General features: G+C 44.6%; 1 protein-coding gene across 1 annotated transcript in view; it reads left to right on the forward strand.

Moving 5' to 3' along the window:
* Nucleotides 1-17,652, forward strand: part of JAK1 (Janus kinase 1) — a 135,216-nt gene that overhangs the window by 98,778 nt on the left and 18,786 nt on the right. The window contains exons 6-11 of the mRNA XM_057717374.1: nucleotides 339-502; nucleotides 2,366-2,708; nucleotides 4,231-4,416; nucleotides 7,864-8,021; nucleotides 10,009-10,132; nucleotides 12,089-12,275. Of these exons, the coding sequence (XP_057573357.1) occupies nucleotides 339-502; nucleotides 2,366-2,708; nucleotides 4,231-4,416; nucleotides 7,864-8,021; nucleotides 10,009-10,132; nucleotides 12,089-12,275 (1,162 nt within the window). The remainder of the gene's footprint in view (nucleotides 1-338; nucleotides 503-2,365; nucleotides 2,709-4,230; nucleotides 4,417-7,863; nucleotides 8,022-10,008; nucleotides 10,133-12,088; nucleotides 12,276-17,652) is intronic.

Raw genomic sequence — 17,652 nt, forward strand, 5'->3', positions numbered from 1 at the left:
GCCTAGCACGTGTTGCTTGTTCGTTGTCGCTCACACGGGAAGCCATGCAGAGAGGCTTCGTGTGTTCATGCTGTTCACCAGCACCCAGCATAGTGCTTAGTGAATGTTTATTAAACAAACGGATTAACCTGGGGAGAGCATTTCCCAAGCCCCTTCATGCCCCACTGTTGAGAAGGAGCTTTGGTGCCACAGAAACTCTAAATCTCTGTAGTCTCGTTGCTGTACTGCTTTTTGGGTAGCATCTCCCTGTGTGGGAAACCTCCCTCTCAAGATCAGAAACACGGGTGGACTCTTGAAACTTAAGTGGTGGTTCTTTTCTTCTCACCTCTGTTCCAAAGGGACAGTATGATTTGGTCAAATGCCTGGCTCCCATTCGAGACCCCAAGACGGAGCAGGATGGGCACGATATTGAGAACGAGTGTCTGGGGATGGCCGTCCTGGCCATCTCCCACTATGCCATGATGAAGAAGATGCAATTGCCAGAACTTCCCAAGGACATCAGGTAAACCTTCCTGCTGGTTAAAGAATCGATCGTGGGGATGGTGTTATTTTTGTATGTTCTCATACATCTCGGTTTAACCACTGCCAGCTTTTGGCTGACTGCTGCTCTGTGCAGAGCCTCTTTTAGAATATTTATAAAAGGTAGCACAACTATAACTGTGTCCTGAGTTTAAATGTTGGCTGATGACCTCAGAAATTTGTACTAGGGTGAAAGTTCTGGGCTGGGGTGCCAGTCAAATTAGTGGCCCACGTGCCCTCGCCCTTCCTCCCTGCCCACGCTGGGCGTTGCCATCTGTCACTGCACTTTTTCCTTTTGCGCTGGGTCTGTCTTAACATCCTTCTCAATATAGCTGTATAGGCAGCTGCTGTCTTTCCCAGCCTGAACTAGTTCACTAGAGAGCTGTTAATTCTGATGTGAAGCACGATCAACTCTTACCTTTAGAAAACTGTATTTACTTAAAATTATCATTTGCAATCAAGTCTTTGTGAAGGAATATTCAATCTGCCTAACTTCAACCCATCTATGAAATATAATTTTTGGCCGTGCCACGTGGCATGCAGGATCTTAGTTCCCTGACCAGGGATTGAACCCATGCCCCCTGCAGTGGAAGTGCAGACTCTTAACCACTGGACCACCAGAGAAGTCTGGAAATATAATTTGTAAATCAATAGGCTATTGTGATTGTCGTAAGACAGTCTCATTTTGAAGAGAGCATTATTTATAGCTGTGTTACTTGTGATAGGTGGCATGTATCTTCTCATAAGATTACTTCGTATATCTCCTTGCCCTTGACCAGAGTCTGGAGCAGATCACCAGAGTCTGGAGCAGATCACGAGTTGCTCCTCAGAAATGCAGGGACTGATTAGATACATGCTGTACTGCTACTTTCTCCTTTTTCTGTGGCTTTGGCTCTGGGCACCTCCTCTTTATTTTTTCATGGGGCTAAAGTAAAAAATAACTTTCCCTCTCTGTTACATTAATCTAAAAAAAGTACAATATTTGTTGAGGGTAAATTTCAAACTTCCACTGGTTTTCCACTGTTGTGAAACCATCTGTGCAGCAGGGATTTCCCTGTGCCAGGTGCTTTTTCAGGCCTGGGAGTAACAGGCCGACGGGTCTCCCCACTTGTTTGATCCCCAGTGGACTTGTTCTCTTTTTCTTTAGTGTTCATAGTCTTCTCAAAGCTGGTTGCTCTTCTAGCAGTGTATCTGTTTGCTGAGATTCTGTTAGTTATAAATACTCTCTCATTAGCATCTAGATGGGTAACTGATCTTTCAGGTTACTTGTTGATTCATTTAATATACGTGGGACATTTGAACATGGCAAACACTAAGTCTTTTGTATTTAATTAGCTTTTATGTGTTTTCCCATTTCTTATAAAAACAATATGTGATCTTTACAGAAAAACTGTAAAATAAGATATGCAAGTAGAACATACAGAACATCTTTTGTCACTCTTGACATCTTCCAGGTGGCTTTCTGACTGATGCTGAATCTTAATAACAGTGTGTTTATGTGAGCACCAGTGTGCACAGGAACAGTGACACTAGCAGACAAAAACATAGATAAGTCCATTTTGCTGCATGCCTCTGTGACCCGGAAAATCTGATGACTCCTGTAGGCATTCCGATTTCAGTAAAGTCGGTGGAACATGTACTTTTCTCTTTTCTTTCAGCCCCTCTTCACCTCCACCTCCTAATGGTTATCATCCTCAGAGTTTTACTCCATCTAAGACCCTCTGGGAGCAGAACCTTCTTTCTCATTTGGCAACACAGGGAAGGAAGGCTTATAGACTTAGGTTCGTTTCTGAACTATTCTGCTAACCTATACATGAAAGAGAGATTTTTTTTTACTTTCTTTTAGCTACAAGCGATATATTCCAGAAACATTGAATAAGTCCATCAGACAGAGGAACCTTCTCACCAGGATGCGGATAAATAACGTTTTCAAGGATTTCCTAAAGGAGTTTAACAACAAGACCATTTGTGACAGCAGCGTGTCCACGCATGACCTGAAGGTGAAATACCTGGCTACCTTGGAAACTTTGACAAAACATTATGGTGCTGAACTATTTGAGACTTCCATGCTACTGATTTCATCAGAAAATGAGATGAATCGGTTCCATCCGAATGATAGTGGAAACGTTCTCTGCTTTGAAGTGATGGTAACTGGAAATCTTGGAATCCAGTGGAGGCAGAAACCAAATGTAAGTGCTGATAGGTGGCTGATCAGAACGTCCTGTGTCACATGGTTTGTTCCGTGTACCCTGTTGGGGTTATCCCTTTGCATGTTCATCACCCCTGTCGGCTGAGTTTATTTCATGAGCTTGAGACCATGTATCATTCATCTTTTATTGCGTCCGTGTAGCAGTAGATCTAAAATAAATGTTTATTGAATTCTGTAGGGAAATAGAGAAATATGATACCAACATATACAATATGTAATACTATAGTAAATAATGGCATTCACCAAGTGCTAACCATGTACCAGGTACCTTACTACGCATTTTACATGTGTTAACTCATTCATTCCTTAAAACAAATCTATGAGAGATACTGCCATTTTCCCTGTTTCATAGATGAACACAAAGAGGCACAGACACGTTAACAAACTTGCCCAAGGTTATAACTAACTCATAAGCTATTGTGCCAAGAATTGAATTTAGGCCTCTGGCTAATTTTTCTTGCAATTTGGATCTGCTTCTTGAAGTGTTTGTTGGATGAGGCAATAGAGCAGACTGGTTTAAAAGCATGGGTTTTCAGTCTAAATAGATGCGGTTCAGATGCTAGCTCCACTGTGTATACTTGCGTGGCCTTGGGAGGGTTACTGCGTGTATATCAGCCACATATCATTCATCTATAAAATGGCAGTACTTCCTGTGTTACCTCATAGTGTTGTTGAGAGAACTGAATGTCATCTAGCACAGAGCTTAGCGTATGATAAATGTTCAATAAATTATTATAGCTGCCATCAGCATCATCATTATAAATAATAATACTGAAGTAAAGGTGAGATTTATTTTCTACTTCTGTTTTATTCTCATGCTAAAATAGCAGTGCCAAACACTCACCCAAGTGTTTTCTGTGTAGTGTGGGTACTGTGTTAACAAGAACTTAGCTGCAGCTCAAAGAACCTTGCGAAGATGTAAGATCTCTGTTTTATGGGTGGGGAAATGGGGGCTCAAAGAAGTGACCTAATTAAGTAACTGGCAGAGGCAGGCTCTCATCCCAGATCTCTAGTGTCCAGGACTTCTGCTGCACAAAATATGTAAGCTTGTGCAGACATGTATGCCTCCCTAGGTTATCCAAGCATGGGAGTCATACCTTCTCTTGAAAACTCTGACTTGAATATGACTATAAAGTCAAGACAATCAGTGATAGATTTTAAAAGGAGAAAGCCAGTGTTCAAATGGGGGGACCTGATTGTAGATGCATGTCTAGTGGGCAGGTATTTCCGTTCCTGAGTTTGCTTGCACGTTATAGATTATGTAAGGAGCTTGGTCAGTGTGTTCATTAAGGTCTATTCCAGGTGTAGGATCCCAAGAATCCCTGATGGGACCTGAATAAGCCCATGGGTGCCGACTCTCCCAGTTCCTCTGTCAGTCCAGGCATGCTGGCTTTCTCCTCCTTGGCCACAGGCCCTATGTTGGTTTGCCAGGAGAAAAGGAGAAATACCAATAGAAGATGAGAAAGCTGACTCCACTCTGTCACTTTTATGCATCTTATCAGGCTGTTCCTGTTGAAAAGGAAAAAAATAAACTGAAACGGAAAAAACTGGACAATAAACACAAGAAGGATGAAGAGAAAAACAAAATCCGGGAAGAGTGGAACAATTTTTCTTACTTCCCTGAGATCACTCACATTGTAATCAAAGAGTCTGTGGTCAGCATTAATAAGCAGGACAACAAAAAGATGGTAAGTTTGCTCCAGACGTGATTCAGCTTGGGTCTGGTGTTGGGAGGGAGACGTTGGTGCGGACGGGGATGCAGCACGTGCTCTTCAGGGTTTCTGTCCCAAAGAGAAAATCTTACGATCATCTTATTTAAGCCAAAAAGTCCCTGTTGCTGGCCTTGACATTATCAGTGTCTGTTTTTAAGTTACATGGGTGCATTCCAGTGCCTTTCTTTGGTCTTCAAATGTGTATCTGCTTTAGGATTTGCTGTCTTCCCAGAGATATTTCAGTGTCAATATTTAGTTCACAGAAGTTAGTGGATTTGAAGGAAAACATTGGTGAGTGAGTGTCAGCATTTTATCCCAAGGGCTGCTGCACGGCCTCTCTGCTGAGTTGGGTGGGTCATCTGGGATGAGGTTGGTGGGAAGCCCCACGTTGCACTTGAGTAGACTGTCTGCCAGTGCCTATGGCCACAGTCATAGTGCCTGTCATGGTGTCAGGCACACCCAAGTGACTCTCGGACAGAGGAAGGGGTGTTCAACTCACTTCCTCTTTTTTTGGTATCACTTGAGGACGTGATCTAGACAGGCAGGCCAGCTTGACAGGGGAAGTGGAAGTCCTGCCAAAATAAACATGTTTGTGTTGGGAAAGTCATGGCTGACCGCACATGGAGAGGACGGACAGGTGAGACATGGTGCACCATGCGATGAAGGCAGTCATCTAGGGAAATACCATGTTTTGCCTAAAAACTGGCAAATTCTATGTCACAATCATAACACTCAGTGCTGGGAAAGAATCTGGTGGTACGGTTTAGGAGAGGTGGCATCCTTTTACATCTAGAGTAACTCATCTTTTTGATATACCTTTTGGGAAAGCAATTTGGTAAACATGTATTAAAAGCCTTAAAAATATCTGTATATCCCTCCATACAGGAAATGAGGATCTGTCTTCTAGAAACAGTGAGAGATGCAGGCATTGGTCTATGAATGACGGTGTTTAACCCAATGGTATTTACAGTGTCAAAATACTGAAACTAACCTGCATATATGATAATAGGAAAATGGGAGACTAAAACACAACTCATCTGAGCAGTAGAATATTATGTAAACAAATGTCTGAATTAAAAAAAAAATCTGGAAAAATGCTTTGTAAATGGAAAAAAGCAGAATATAAAACTATTGATAGAATGGAACCAATTTTGTTAAAAAAATTATGCATATATACACACATGTTCTTAGAAAAATAATCAAATATTAACTGTTTGTTTATGATGGGATTATGAGTGGTTTAGTTTTTAATTCTCCCCATCCTCCCCATGTTTTAAACAATAAAGATACATTAATTTCATTAGAAAACTATAGTAAAAACGTGAAGGAAGTAGTAGAAGAGCCCAGATAGATATTAGTGGAGAGATGAAAGTGGTGGGAGGGAGAAAATAAAAATAAATGGTATTTATTCAACATATTAAGTCATGTTATATGATGTGTCTGCAGTATCTTACTTAGTCCTTACACAGACCTTATGATGTCAGGCTCCACTTCCAGTGGGGAATCTGAGACATAGGGAGAGGTGTAGACACTTGCACAGGGGCAGCCCCAGCCTGCACTGCTTTGGTTTCCAAGGTGTGCTCTTCCCCAGGGACTGTGTAGTGAGGGAGAGCTTGGCACACGTGTGGTCTGGCCATGCTACGTGACCACACCCTGGAGACACATGGCAGAGGAGGAGGAGCAGCAGCGCTGATGCAGACTTTGTGAGCCCGCCCTGTTCTGTCCTGACTGACACAGTCAAGTCCGGGGCCCAGGTGGTGCACCTGACGTCTAAGTCAGGGCTCACCCTGGTCACGGGCTGGCGGCTCTGTGCCAAACTGCAGTGCTGTGCAGAGAGCAGGGGGAAGGCAAGAAGAAGTGGATACCTCATCTCCTCGTTACTTTGTTTTCCTTTACAAAAACTAGCCTGCTGTGTGCCAGGTATTTCATGTCTTAAAGGCTTTACAAATACCAACTCTTCATTTTCATGTTGACCCTATAAGGTGGGTATATTGTTATCCCCATTTTACAGAGAAGGAAACTGAGGCACAAAGAAGTAACTTGTCCAAGGTCATACAGCTATTACATTAAATCATTTGAAATTGCCAATATTTGACAGTTTTGGACAAATAAAAATGACGATTACATATGTTTAAATGTAATAGCAAGTAGAGATACTGCGACTTGAACCCAGAGGAGCTGGCTCCCGAATCTGGGTTAACACTGTGCGCTGTCTTTTCTTATTGATATCACTCCCCCATCCCTTCCTAGCCGTGCGAGTTCCAGGCAGTACTTTGGTTGCTGGTCTTTCAGGAAAGCCTGCTGCTACCATGTTATCATATCATATCTTGATTTATCTCTTCTCTCTTCATGTTCTTGACATCTCCCCTTTCTGTTCAGGCTTCCGCTTTCAGAGAACTTAAGTGCTTACGTAGTTTCGTTTGTATGTGACTGGGTGAAGAGCTGCCCAAGCCAAACTGTCTCGAATTTGCTCTTTGGGGCCCTGCGAGGAGATGCCTGGTCACACCTGAAAGAAAGCACACTTAGCACAGAGCCTCCTTCCTGAGTCGCCATCCCTGTGGTAGCCCTGCCCTCTCCTGGCCTCCTTGGCTCACAACCCCAACACACCCTTCCTTTGGCATCATAGCTGACTCTCTGTCTGGTTGCTCTGAATCGTGGCTTTACATACCTTCCTTCGTCAGATGTTCCTGGTTGACCCCACAGTTCCTCTCAAATGGTAATCTCTGCTCAGGGTTATAAGATCGAGACAGAAACCCCACCTGTCTTCACCTCCAAGCATTTTTCTTCCTTCTGTGGAAACTCGCTCCTCCTCCTCTTCTCTTTTGCCTTTGCTGCTCCCACTTTGAGTAGGTCTCTGCCTCCTCCAGACCCGCAGAGGTCCTGGGATTTCATCTAGCAACCTCGTCATTGTGTCAGGGACCATCCCTGGACTAAAATCCAGGAGTTTCCCCTTCCAGACCAACTCTGAATGAGATGAAGCACCTGTGCCTCTGTTTCTTTTTCTGTAAATAGGAATCAGGCATAGTACCAGGACCAGAGTAACACCTGCACACTCTCGGCTCCTCCCACCTCTGCTTTTATACGTCTGCCACCTGGATTCAGGCCTCCTCTTGTGTCTGGACCCAGGTGGCAGCTTCTGCACAGACTCCTGCCTGCCCCAGCTGCCTGTCCTGGCGCCCCCCCCTCCCCCCACTGTTCCTCATCTGATAAAGTTTTGAGGTAAGAGATGAAAGAGTGTGGTGAACAGTCAGAGATATATATAAATGCAAGGGGTGCAGTTACTGCTCACAAAAAGAGCTTCCCTTTAGGGTCACGCATTCTCCGTCGTGTTAAATGTCTTCTCACTTTGTAGCTCGCCAGGGAGTCAGCTGCTTACGATGGCAGGCATGCGATGTAAGCGGGGCACTTCTGCTCTCTCGCCAGGAACTGAAGCTGTCTTCCCGCGAGGAGGCCTTGTCCTTCGTGTCCCTGGTGGATGGCTACTTCCGGCTCACGGCAGATGCCCACCACTACCTCTGCACCGACGTGGCCCCCCCACTGATCGTCCACAACATACAGAATGGCTGTCACGGTCCCATCTGGTTGGTTCGAAAACATTTTCAGTGGCCTCTGGTGTGTGGAAAGAAGCCACATGTTAGCAATGGGGAGCGTGGCCTCCTAGGGCCTGGGTGTCATCAGGCCTCTGGGCTTAGTACTTCCTTGGTGCCCTTTTCCGTCCCTGCTGTCCGGGTCCAGCCTTCCTGTCATTTCTTACCTTGGTGCCTGCAGCAGCCCCTCACCTCTTCTCCCTTACTTGGGTGTCCTCCTAGTTGAACCCCTCACCTCTCCACAGCTGACCGAGAAGTGCTACACTTCCTAACCCCTTGCTGTGTCAAACACTCTGGGTAATTCAAGAGAGATAGGACCTCGACCGCAGACGGTGTAGTAAGTAACAGAATCCTGAGTCAGCTTGTCCTCCAGTGCCGGAAGGCACAGTGAGGGTGACCAAGCCTTAGCGCTGGAAAGGGCTTTGCTGGGTATCTCGTCCCACCTGCATCCCAAACACCTGCGGTGATGGAGTACTTAGTACTTCACGAGGCAGCGAGTAGCTTATATCTCTGAAGGTTGCAGACATGTGCACCTTTCTGATAGGAAGTTGAAGTCTGCCTCCCTGTAACTTCTGTCTGCTCATCTGAGTTCCACCACTTTAAGCAGCAGGTGTTCAGTTTACTTCCTCTTACACATGACCATCCTTCAGGCAAAGGAAAACAGCTGCTGTGTTTCTTCTGAGTCTCTTCCAGACCAACATATATCTGCGGAAGCCTCTCCTCAACCACCTTTCACACAAAGCGGTTCCCACCTCTTTCCTGATCTCAGTTGCCAGATTGCCTTGTGGACCGGCAGCTGATCAGTGATATAGTCACTGGCCTGGAGAGGCTCACACACTCACAGGGAAACACACACACACACCCCAAGAATTGCAGAGCAGGGGTTGAGATTTATAATAAAGGCAGTCCTGCAAATATCCCAGCTCTAGTTAGGCTTCAGGGCCGTGGCACTTGCTTTTCCCCTTGGTCTGGAAAGCCCTCCCTCCAGAATCTCCACGGTCACCACTGCCTTCAGGTGTCCCTCAGATATCACCTAACTGGTGACGTCTTCCCCGACCACCTTATGTGAAACAACACCACCTCTTCCCCCTCTGCTCCCCACACTCCCCGGGTCCTCCACTCTGCTTTGTCTTCAGTGGCATTTGTTACCTCCTGGCGTATTAAGTTTATGTGCGTGTCTGTTTGTTTCTTGTCTGCCTACCCTCGCCACCCAGCAACCGTGGAGCCGTTGGTCTCTGCCTTGCTAACATATATTGGCCACACAGCCCTCTTTACCAGCACCCAGGGAGCAGAACTCCCTGGGTGTAGTCACCGCACATGTAGATTTGTTTAGCAGCTGTTTGTTCGCCGCCCTTGGTGTGTGGGACGCATCAGTTCTGGGGACTCCGGGGTGTAGGAGAGGCATGCTCTCTCCTCACAGCTTTCTCATCCTCACTGATTTCTTTATTCAGTGTTCATTCCTCCATGATTCACTTATTTATTGAGAGCCACAAGCCAAGCATGCTCCAGCTGTGGGGGATGCAGCAGTAGAGCGAACACGTCCGTGCTCTGCTGAGGCTCCTGTCCTTGTTGTGCTGCCTTGGGTCGGGCTGGGGGCCCTACCGCTGCATCAGCTCTGCATCCTCAGCTGCGGGGGCTCTCGCGGCTCGAGTGGAGACTGCACGTGTAGGGAAGTTGGGGAGCTGCGGGGCTCTCACGGCTCGAGTGGAGACTGCACGTGTAGGGAAGTTGGGGGTGAGTGGGCTCAACGCCTGGCACAGCAGGCTGAGCCCCCTTCGGGACCTTGGAGACCTCATCTGTTTTGAGGCTCCGCGGCATCTCTGCCTGCCTCGTGTCTCACGTCAGAGAGGACTTTAGGACCCAGGGACAGGTACTGTGAGGGGACGTCAGACTGGAGGCAGCTCAGGGAAGTGGACGTCCGATGGGGTTTAGAGTGCTTATGTTAGGGGTGAGCTTTCTCTCTTTGCCTCTCTCCCTCTAGCACAGAATATGCCATCAATAAGTTGCGGCAAGAAGGAAGCGAGGAGGGGATGTATGTGCTGCGGTGGAGCTGCACCGACTTCGACAATATCCTCATGACCGTCACCTGCTTTGAAAAGTCTGAGGTCAGTCAAGACACTGGCTGGGGCCAAGCCATGTGGCCACAGGGTGTCCGCGCAACCCCATCCAGGAGAACCACCCTTCGGGGGTGGGGGTAAAGCCTGGGGCTCTGAGAAGATCCGTGGCAGTTCCGACAGGGGCAGCCTGTGCCCCAGAAGGAACCCTTTCCCAGGCAGCCAGACCCCATACCCTTCCGTCCTCATGGCCCTTTCTTTCTTCTCTCAAGGGACCCATGACAGAGCTGTGCTCTGGAAGGTGGAACACGACCAGAAAACCATCTCACACAAAACACTCAGTGGTTTAGAGTGGTTTCTTTTACACCTGGTGCCAGGACCATCACAGACCCAGAGCTGTTTCTGTCTGTGGCATTCAGCTGGTATGAACGAGCACCAGTAAGGCCTATTGGCAACCTGGCCCAACATAGTTTTCCCCAGATGGTAGCTGCAGGCACTTTAACAGACACATTACTGTCCTGTGTTTTGACAAGATGTCTGTTAGTGACTCAGGTGTGGTTGGAAGCTGAGAATGATGTGAGAGAAGTTCTGAGGCCACATTGCTGACTTGACCTTGCTAGACCACAGTGCTTTGTTATTCATGTAATTTTTTAAAATACAAGAAATGGACTATTTTAAAAGACAGAGTTTTACAGAATTAGTCCAAATAAATACACTAGTGTTGAGTGGGTTCCCCATGACCTGGGAGAGCTGGGGCAGGGGAGGGGCCTGCAAGATGAGAGTCAGCTCATTAGCATATTGCAGACCTCAGACACTGGAAGGAAAAGTACTAGAGAATCCCTGGGGTTGGACTCAGTCAGGAGTGGAAGAGGAAATGACAGAAGGAACCCAGTGCTGCCAAGATTCCTGGGTGAAGTCTCTAGGGGTCGCTGCTCACCTGGAGTGCTTCCGTATAGCTCGGCCTCGAGGCCGATACGGTGCAGTGGCTCAGCCCTTGGCAGGCCTGTTGCTTTGGCAGGATCCCTTTCTTCTGCATTCAGTCAGTCTTTGGAGGAGGTTTAGTATTTTTATCACAGATGAGAGCATGAGACAGTGCAACCACCTTTTGAGGTGGAATTGACCTGTGCTCTACCAAGAATGTCCGTGATTCAGTAACAGTCTACCTGGTGTCAGCTTACCTGGGGAAAACAGGAATCATAGATAGGATCACTCCTGCTGTTTATTCTAGCTCACCAGACACTGTGCCAAGCACCTTATCTTTATATTCTCATTTAAGCCTTACACTAGTCCCAGGAGGTAAGGTTGTATTATCCCCATTGAACAGCTGAAGAAACTGAGGCATCAAGGTTTTAAATATCTTGCCCTAGTTTACACCATAAGTAGATCTTTCTGGCCCTCATTCGTAACTGCTAAAATAGTTTCCTTCGTACAGAAGTTCTCATGATGGAAAACTTCTGCTTATACTTCCTCTGTGGGGAACCATACAAGCTGCAAACCAGACCAGACAGCTGTCTGCCACCTCCCAGGAGGTTCTTGGAAGAGCTCAGTTTACTGGAGTTCCTGGATAAATTTTGCTCTAGTACTTATTACTTCGTGCATGATATTTGCTAACCTTTATAAAGTGCATACTAACTTTTTACACACACCCTGCCATATAATCATAGCAAGAATCTTATGAGGTTGGTGCTTTTATGAAGTTCATCTTAAGTGCCAAAATGAAGTGTCGCTCTTGTAGAAATCAGTGCTGTTAGGTTGTCTCCCTGGCGTTAACTCTCTTTTATCAGTGCCTTCTCCTGGATCTCCTTTATTAGTTATTATTTAATGTACTTATAATAAGCTTTTTATTACTAAGTAATTTTAGATTTATAGAAACGTTACCGAGATAGTACAGGGTTTGTGTGGCCTCCACCCAGCTTCTCCTGTTGTTAACATCATACATACCCGTGAGAGATTTGCCTGATCCCTTTTTAAAAACAAATCCTTTCTGATTATTTTCCTGAATGGCAGGTGCTAGGTGTCCAGAAACAGTTCAAGAACTTTCAGATCGAGGTGCAGAAGGGCCGCTACAGCCTGCATGGCTCCGATCGCAGCTTCCCCAGCCTCGGAGACCTCATGAGCCACCTAAAGAAGCAGATCCTGCGCACAGACAACATCAGCTTTGTCCTGAAGCGCTGCTGCCAGCCCAAGCCCCGAGGTTAGTCTTGTTGAGCCAGAGCCAGGCTGTATCCCCTTGTGGATGCTCTGAGACCCAGATCAAACAAAAACGCTGGGTGCTTTGAAGAACGTGGTCTTTCCCCCCACAGTTTCTAGGTGTTTTTCATTGAGTTTTGTTACGAGTCTGTCCCTGACGCAAATCCCATTCCTCAGGTGTCAGCCGTTTCTGTAGAAAAGACATCTTTTCTCAGTATCTTAATTAAGCTCAGAAAGAGGCACGTTTAGGATTAGTAAGCAGAACTTTACTTCTTTCCTCCTTTTGATAAAATGTCTTAAGTTGGCCTGTCAGTGGTTTACCTATCTGAGAGATGATCCTGGCACATCTTCTGTGGGCCAAGAACTATATTAGATGCATAGAGTCAGAAATGTATAAGATTCAGTCCCTGCACCCCAAGGGTTTCCAGCCTAATACAGAAAATGTTATGGGTAAATGAGGCCACTGCGGCGTGCGATGGGTGTTTTAATCAACACACACACACACACACACACACACACATATTTTAGACCCTGGGGTTGCAGAGAAGAAGATGGTCAAGATCCCTGAGTCACTTGGTATGGAAGGCTACACACAGGAGGTGGATCTTGAGCCAAGCATTGGACCGCGAGCAGGAGGTTGCCAGTTAGATAGAGGCATTCCCAGCGTGCGTGTGCAGGGCAAAGCCGCAGGCCAAAGCAGGGCTGCAGAGAGGTCCTGGAGGGCTCATGTGTTCAGTGAAGTTAGAAAGAAGGGAGAGGCGAGACGGAAAGGGCAGAGATTTGGGATCATGGGATGCCTTGAATGTTACGCCAGGGAGCGGGGACTTTATCCTGCAAGCAGTGGGGAGCCATGGGTGGATCGTGGGATAAATGGATAGGAGAGGTGAGGAACTTGGCTGCTCTGTTTTCTTTTGTTTTAATTGAAATATAGTTGATTTACAATGTTGTGTTAGTTTCTGGTGTATAGCAAAGTGATTCTCTCATATATATATGCACGCACACACACATATATATATTTTCAGATTCTTTTCCATTATAGTGTATTATAAGATATTGAGTATAGTTCCCTGTGCTATACAGTAGGACCTTGTTGTTTATTTTATAGATAGTAGTTTGTATCTGCTAATCTCAAGCTTCTAACTTTTCCCTCCTCGCACTCCCTTTCCTTTTTGGTAACCTTAAGTTTGTTTTCTACATCTGTGAGTGTGTTTCTGTCCATTTGTATCATTTTTTTAGATTCTGTATATAAGTGATATCATATGATTTTTCTCTTTCTCTGTCTTACTTCACTTAGTATAATAATCTCTCAGTCCATCCAAAATTGCTGCAAATGGCATTATTTCATTCTTTTTTAATGGCTGAGTAATATTCCATTGTGTATGTATTGTGTGTGTGTGTGTACATATATATCACATCTTCTTTATCTATTTCTCTGTTGATGGACATTTAGGTTGCTACTGTAAATAGTGCTGCTGTGAACATTGGGGTGCATGTATCTTTTCGAATTAGAGTTTTCTCTGGATATGTACCCAGGAGTGGAATTGTTGGATTGTATGATAACTCTGTTTTTATATTTTTAAGGAATCTTCATACTGTTTTCCATAGTGGCTGCAACATTTATATTCCCACCAACAGTGTAGGAGAGTTTCCTTTTTTCCACACCTTCTCCAGCGTGTATTATTTGTAGACTTTTTGATGATGGCCATTCAGACTGGTGTGAGGTGATACCTCATTGTAGTTTGATTTGCATTTCTTTAATAATTAGCAATGTTGAGCATCTCTTAATGTGCCTGTTGGCCATCTGTATGTCTTCTTTGGAGAAATACCTGCTTAGGTCTTCTGCCTATTTTTTGATTGGGGTTTTTTGTTTGTTTGTTTGTTTTGTTACTGAGTAGTATGAGTTGTTTATATATTTTGGAAATTAAGTCCTTCTTTGTTACATCATTTGCAAATATTTTCTCCCAGTCTGTAGGTTGTCTGTTCATTTTATTCATGATTTCCTTTGCTGTACAAAAATTTATAAGTTTGATTAGGTCCCATTTGTTTATTTTCGTTTTTATTTCTGTTGCCTTGGTTGACTGACCTAAGAAAACATTGGTACGATTTATGTCAGACAGTGTTTTATCTGTGTTCTCTTCTAGGAGTTTTATGGTATCAGCTCTTATATTTTAAGTCTTTAAGCCATTTTGAGGTTTTTTTTGGTGTGTATGGTGTGAGGGTGTGTCCTAACTTCATTGATTCACATGCTTTCCCAGCACCACTTGCTGAAGAGACTTGTCTCTTCTCCATTGTATATTCTTGCCTCCTTTGACAAAGGTTAGTTGTCCGTAGGTATTTGGGTTTATATCTGGGTTCTTTGTTCTGTTCCATTGATCCGTATGTCTGTTTTTGTGCCAGTGCTGTGTTATTTTGATTACTGTAGCTTTGTAGTATTGTCAGATGTCTGGGAGGATTATGCCTTCAGCTTTGTTCTTTTTCCTCAGGATTGCTTTGGCAGTTCTGGGTCTTTTGTGATTCATATAAACTTTAGGATTGTTTATTCTCCTTCTGTGAAAAAATGTCATGATAGGGATCTCATTAAGTCTATAGATTGCTTTGGGTGGTGTGGCCTTTTAAACAATATTAATTCTTCCAATCCAAGAGCATGGGATATCTTTCCATTTCATTGAATCATCTACAGTTTCCTTTATCAGTGTTTTATAGTTCTCAGTGTGTAAGTCTTTTACCTCCTTGGTCAGGTTTATTCCTAAGTATTTTTTTTTATTGTGATTTTAAAAGGGATTGTTTTTTAGCTTTCTGATATTTCATTGTTAGTGTAAAGAAATGCAACCGATTTCTGTGTGTTTATCTTGTATCCTGCTACCTTGCTGAATTTGTTTATCAGTTCTAGTAGTTTTTGTGTGGAGTCCTTTGGGTTTTCTGCATACGACAATTTTACCTCTTCCCTTCCAAGTTGGATACCTTTTATTTTTCTTGTCTGGTTGCTGTGGTTAGGACTTCCACTACTGTTTTGAATAGAAGTGGTGAGAGTGGGCATCCTTGTCTTGTTCCAGATTTTAGCAGGAAGGCTTTTAGTTTTCACTGTTGAGTATTATATTGGCTGTGGGTTTGTCATAAGTAGCTTTTATTTGCTGAGATATGTTCCCTCTACACCCATTTTGGTAAGAGGTTTTATCATGAATGGATATTGAATTTTATCAAATTTTTTTCTGCATCTGTTGAGATGATAATGTGGTTTTTGTCTTTTCTGTTGTTGATATGGTGTATCACATGAATTGATTTGTGTTTATTGAACCATTCTTGTCACCCTGGGATGAATCCAACTTGATCATGGGGTATGATCCTTTTTATGTGTTGTTGGATTATGTTTGCTGATATTTTGTTGAGGATTTTTGCATCTATATTCATCAAAGATAATGGCATATAATTTTCTTTTTTGGTAGTGTCTTTGTCTGGTTTTGGTATCAGGATGATGGTGGCTTCATAGAATGACTTTGGGAGTGTTTCCTTCTCTTGAGTCTTTCGGAAGAGCTTGAGAAGGATTGGTGTAAGTTCTTTTTATGTTTGGTAGAATTCCCCAGTGATTGGCTGCTCTTTTTTAAGCCCCACCAACAGTGATGTCCTGCAGGTGGATTCATCACCTCTTAGAATGTGAGAACTGGAAGGACATGTAGGGTCACCTGATCAAGTGTACCATATTATAGAAGAGAAAACTGAGGCCTGGAAAAGTGAAGTGGGTCTCATTGAAGGCCAAGGTTGAAGGGGTTTGCGTGCCAGGTTTTCCCCCAATGCCAGATCCCTTGAGTACTGGTTTTTTAACGTTTCTCTGCCACAAGGTACTGCCGTCCATATGTCAGATCCTTTCCTTAGGAGTCAGGCCTCAAGGAAAGGGGAGCACAGTTGTTCCAGAGGCCCTAGCAAGTGTGGTTGAAGATACTCTGAGGAGTCTTTTTTTAACGGAGCGCGTCTGTGAGTATTTATGACAGGAGTGGGCAGAGGAAGCAACACCAGCACACAAAGAGGCCTGGGTTTTGATGTTTGAGTCACTTTTTGGTCTCCCAGTGAGGCACTGTCACTGAACTTGGTGAAAGAGGAAGGACTTGTGTTCTCGTTGATCAGATAGGGTTTCCTGCCAGCCTTGGGGAGTAACTGCAGCCTTTGTTTTTGTGCTTGAAGATATTCTGCAAAGGTAAAAACACATCTGCTACTTGGCTGGGAGACCTCCAAGCGAACTATAACCTTAGAGCCCAGCAACCCTATTTATTCACATAAATCTCTCCTTCCAGATACTAGAGGTGGTTTTCACGTTCCTAGGGATGAGTGGGCTCTGGGTGAGGCTGAGGAAGTGGAGACTAGCAGCCACAGGAAGCGAGGAGGTGGCAGCCGATTGGAGACTGGGATGTGATTTCTTTGCTGGGATTAGCTGGGGAGGTTTCTGGTGTAGATACCACCCCTTGCGCCCCAGCAATGGGAGCCAGTGGCTGTGGTGGGGGAAGCACAGCAACAGAACTGAACTCTTCTCACAGCTTCTGTTGAGGCTCCTGGAACTCTGCACTGAGTGTGTTCAGTGTTCGTCTCTCCACTTGAGTATAAACTCTTAAGACAGGATCTGAGTCTCACCACCATGATTCATGGGAAGCACAGTGCCCAGCACAGAATGGGCGCTCGCTGATGTCTATTGAGTGAATAATTACAGCAGTAGCAGTAGCTACTGCCTACTGGTCCCAAGCAGTTTATGTGCCTATTTTCATTTTAAAAAATCTGCATAATAGCTCTTTCTAGCTATTACAAAAACGAGGAAATCGAGGATCAGAGATGTTCAGTGACTTCCTCAAAACCACACAGCTGGTACTATCACTAGTAGTTACAATAAAAGTAGCTGTAAAAAAACAAAAAAAAACATAAAAAGAAAAAAAAGAGTGGCAGTAAATAATGATGATGATGATGGCTACTGTTATGTAATTCTTAAATGTGCCAGGCGCTTTTTGAGATTCTTTCATGTTTTAAGTTATTTAATCCTCGAAACAATCTATAGTATATTGTTATCCATTATACTTACCCAGGATCACTTAGGTAGTTAGGGGAAGCATGGGGATTTGAACTCACATCTTCTGACCCCAACTCCGGTGATCTCTCCTGTACATCACACTCTGAAAAGTTACAGGTGCCAAGTTACAGGTGCCGTCATCAGCTCAAGACTCTGGGGTGAAGGTCAGTTCTCTTGACCCTGGAGATGGGGGTGCTGTGGAGGGAGAGTTAAGACTAAGCCCTGTGTGTGCGGCTTTTTCATATAGGCCCTCATAGGCCCTCTGTCTTTCCTCTGTCACCTGCAAATTAGAGAACTGGCAATATCATGAAAACTAAAGAGGATGTCATTTGGG

Source organism: Hippopotamus amphibius, chromosome 1 (genome assembly GCF_030028045.1).
Source record: "Hippopotamus amphibius kiboko isolate mHipAmp2 chromosome 1, mHipAmp2.hap2, whole genome shotgun sequence".
NCBI lineage: Eukaryota > Metazoa > Chordata > Mammalia > Artiodactyla > Hippopotamidae > Hippopotamus > Hippopotamus amphibius.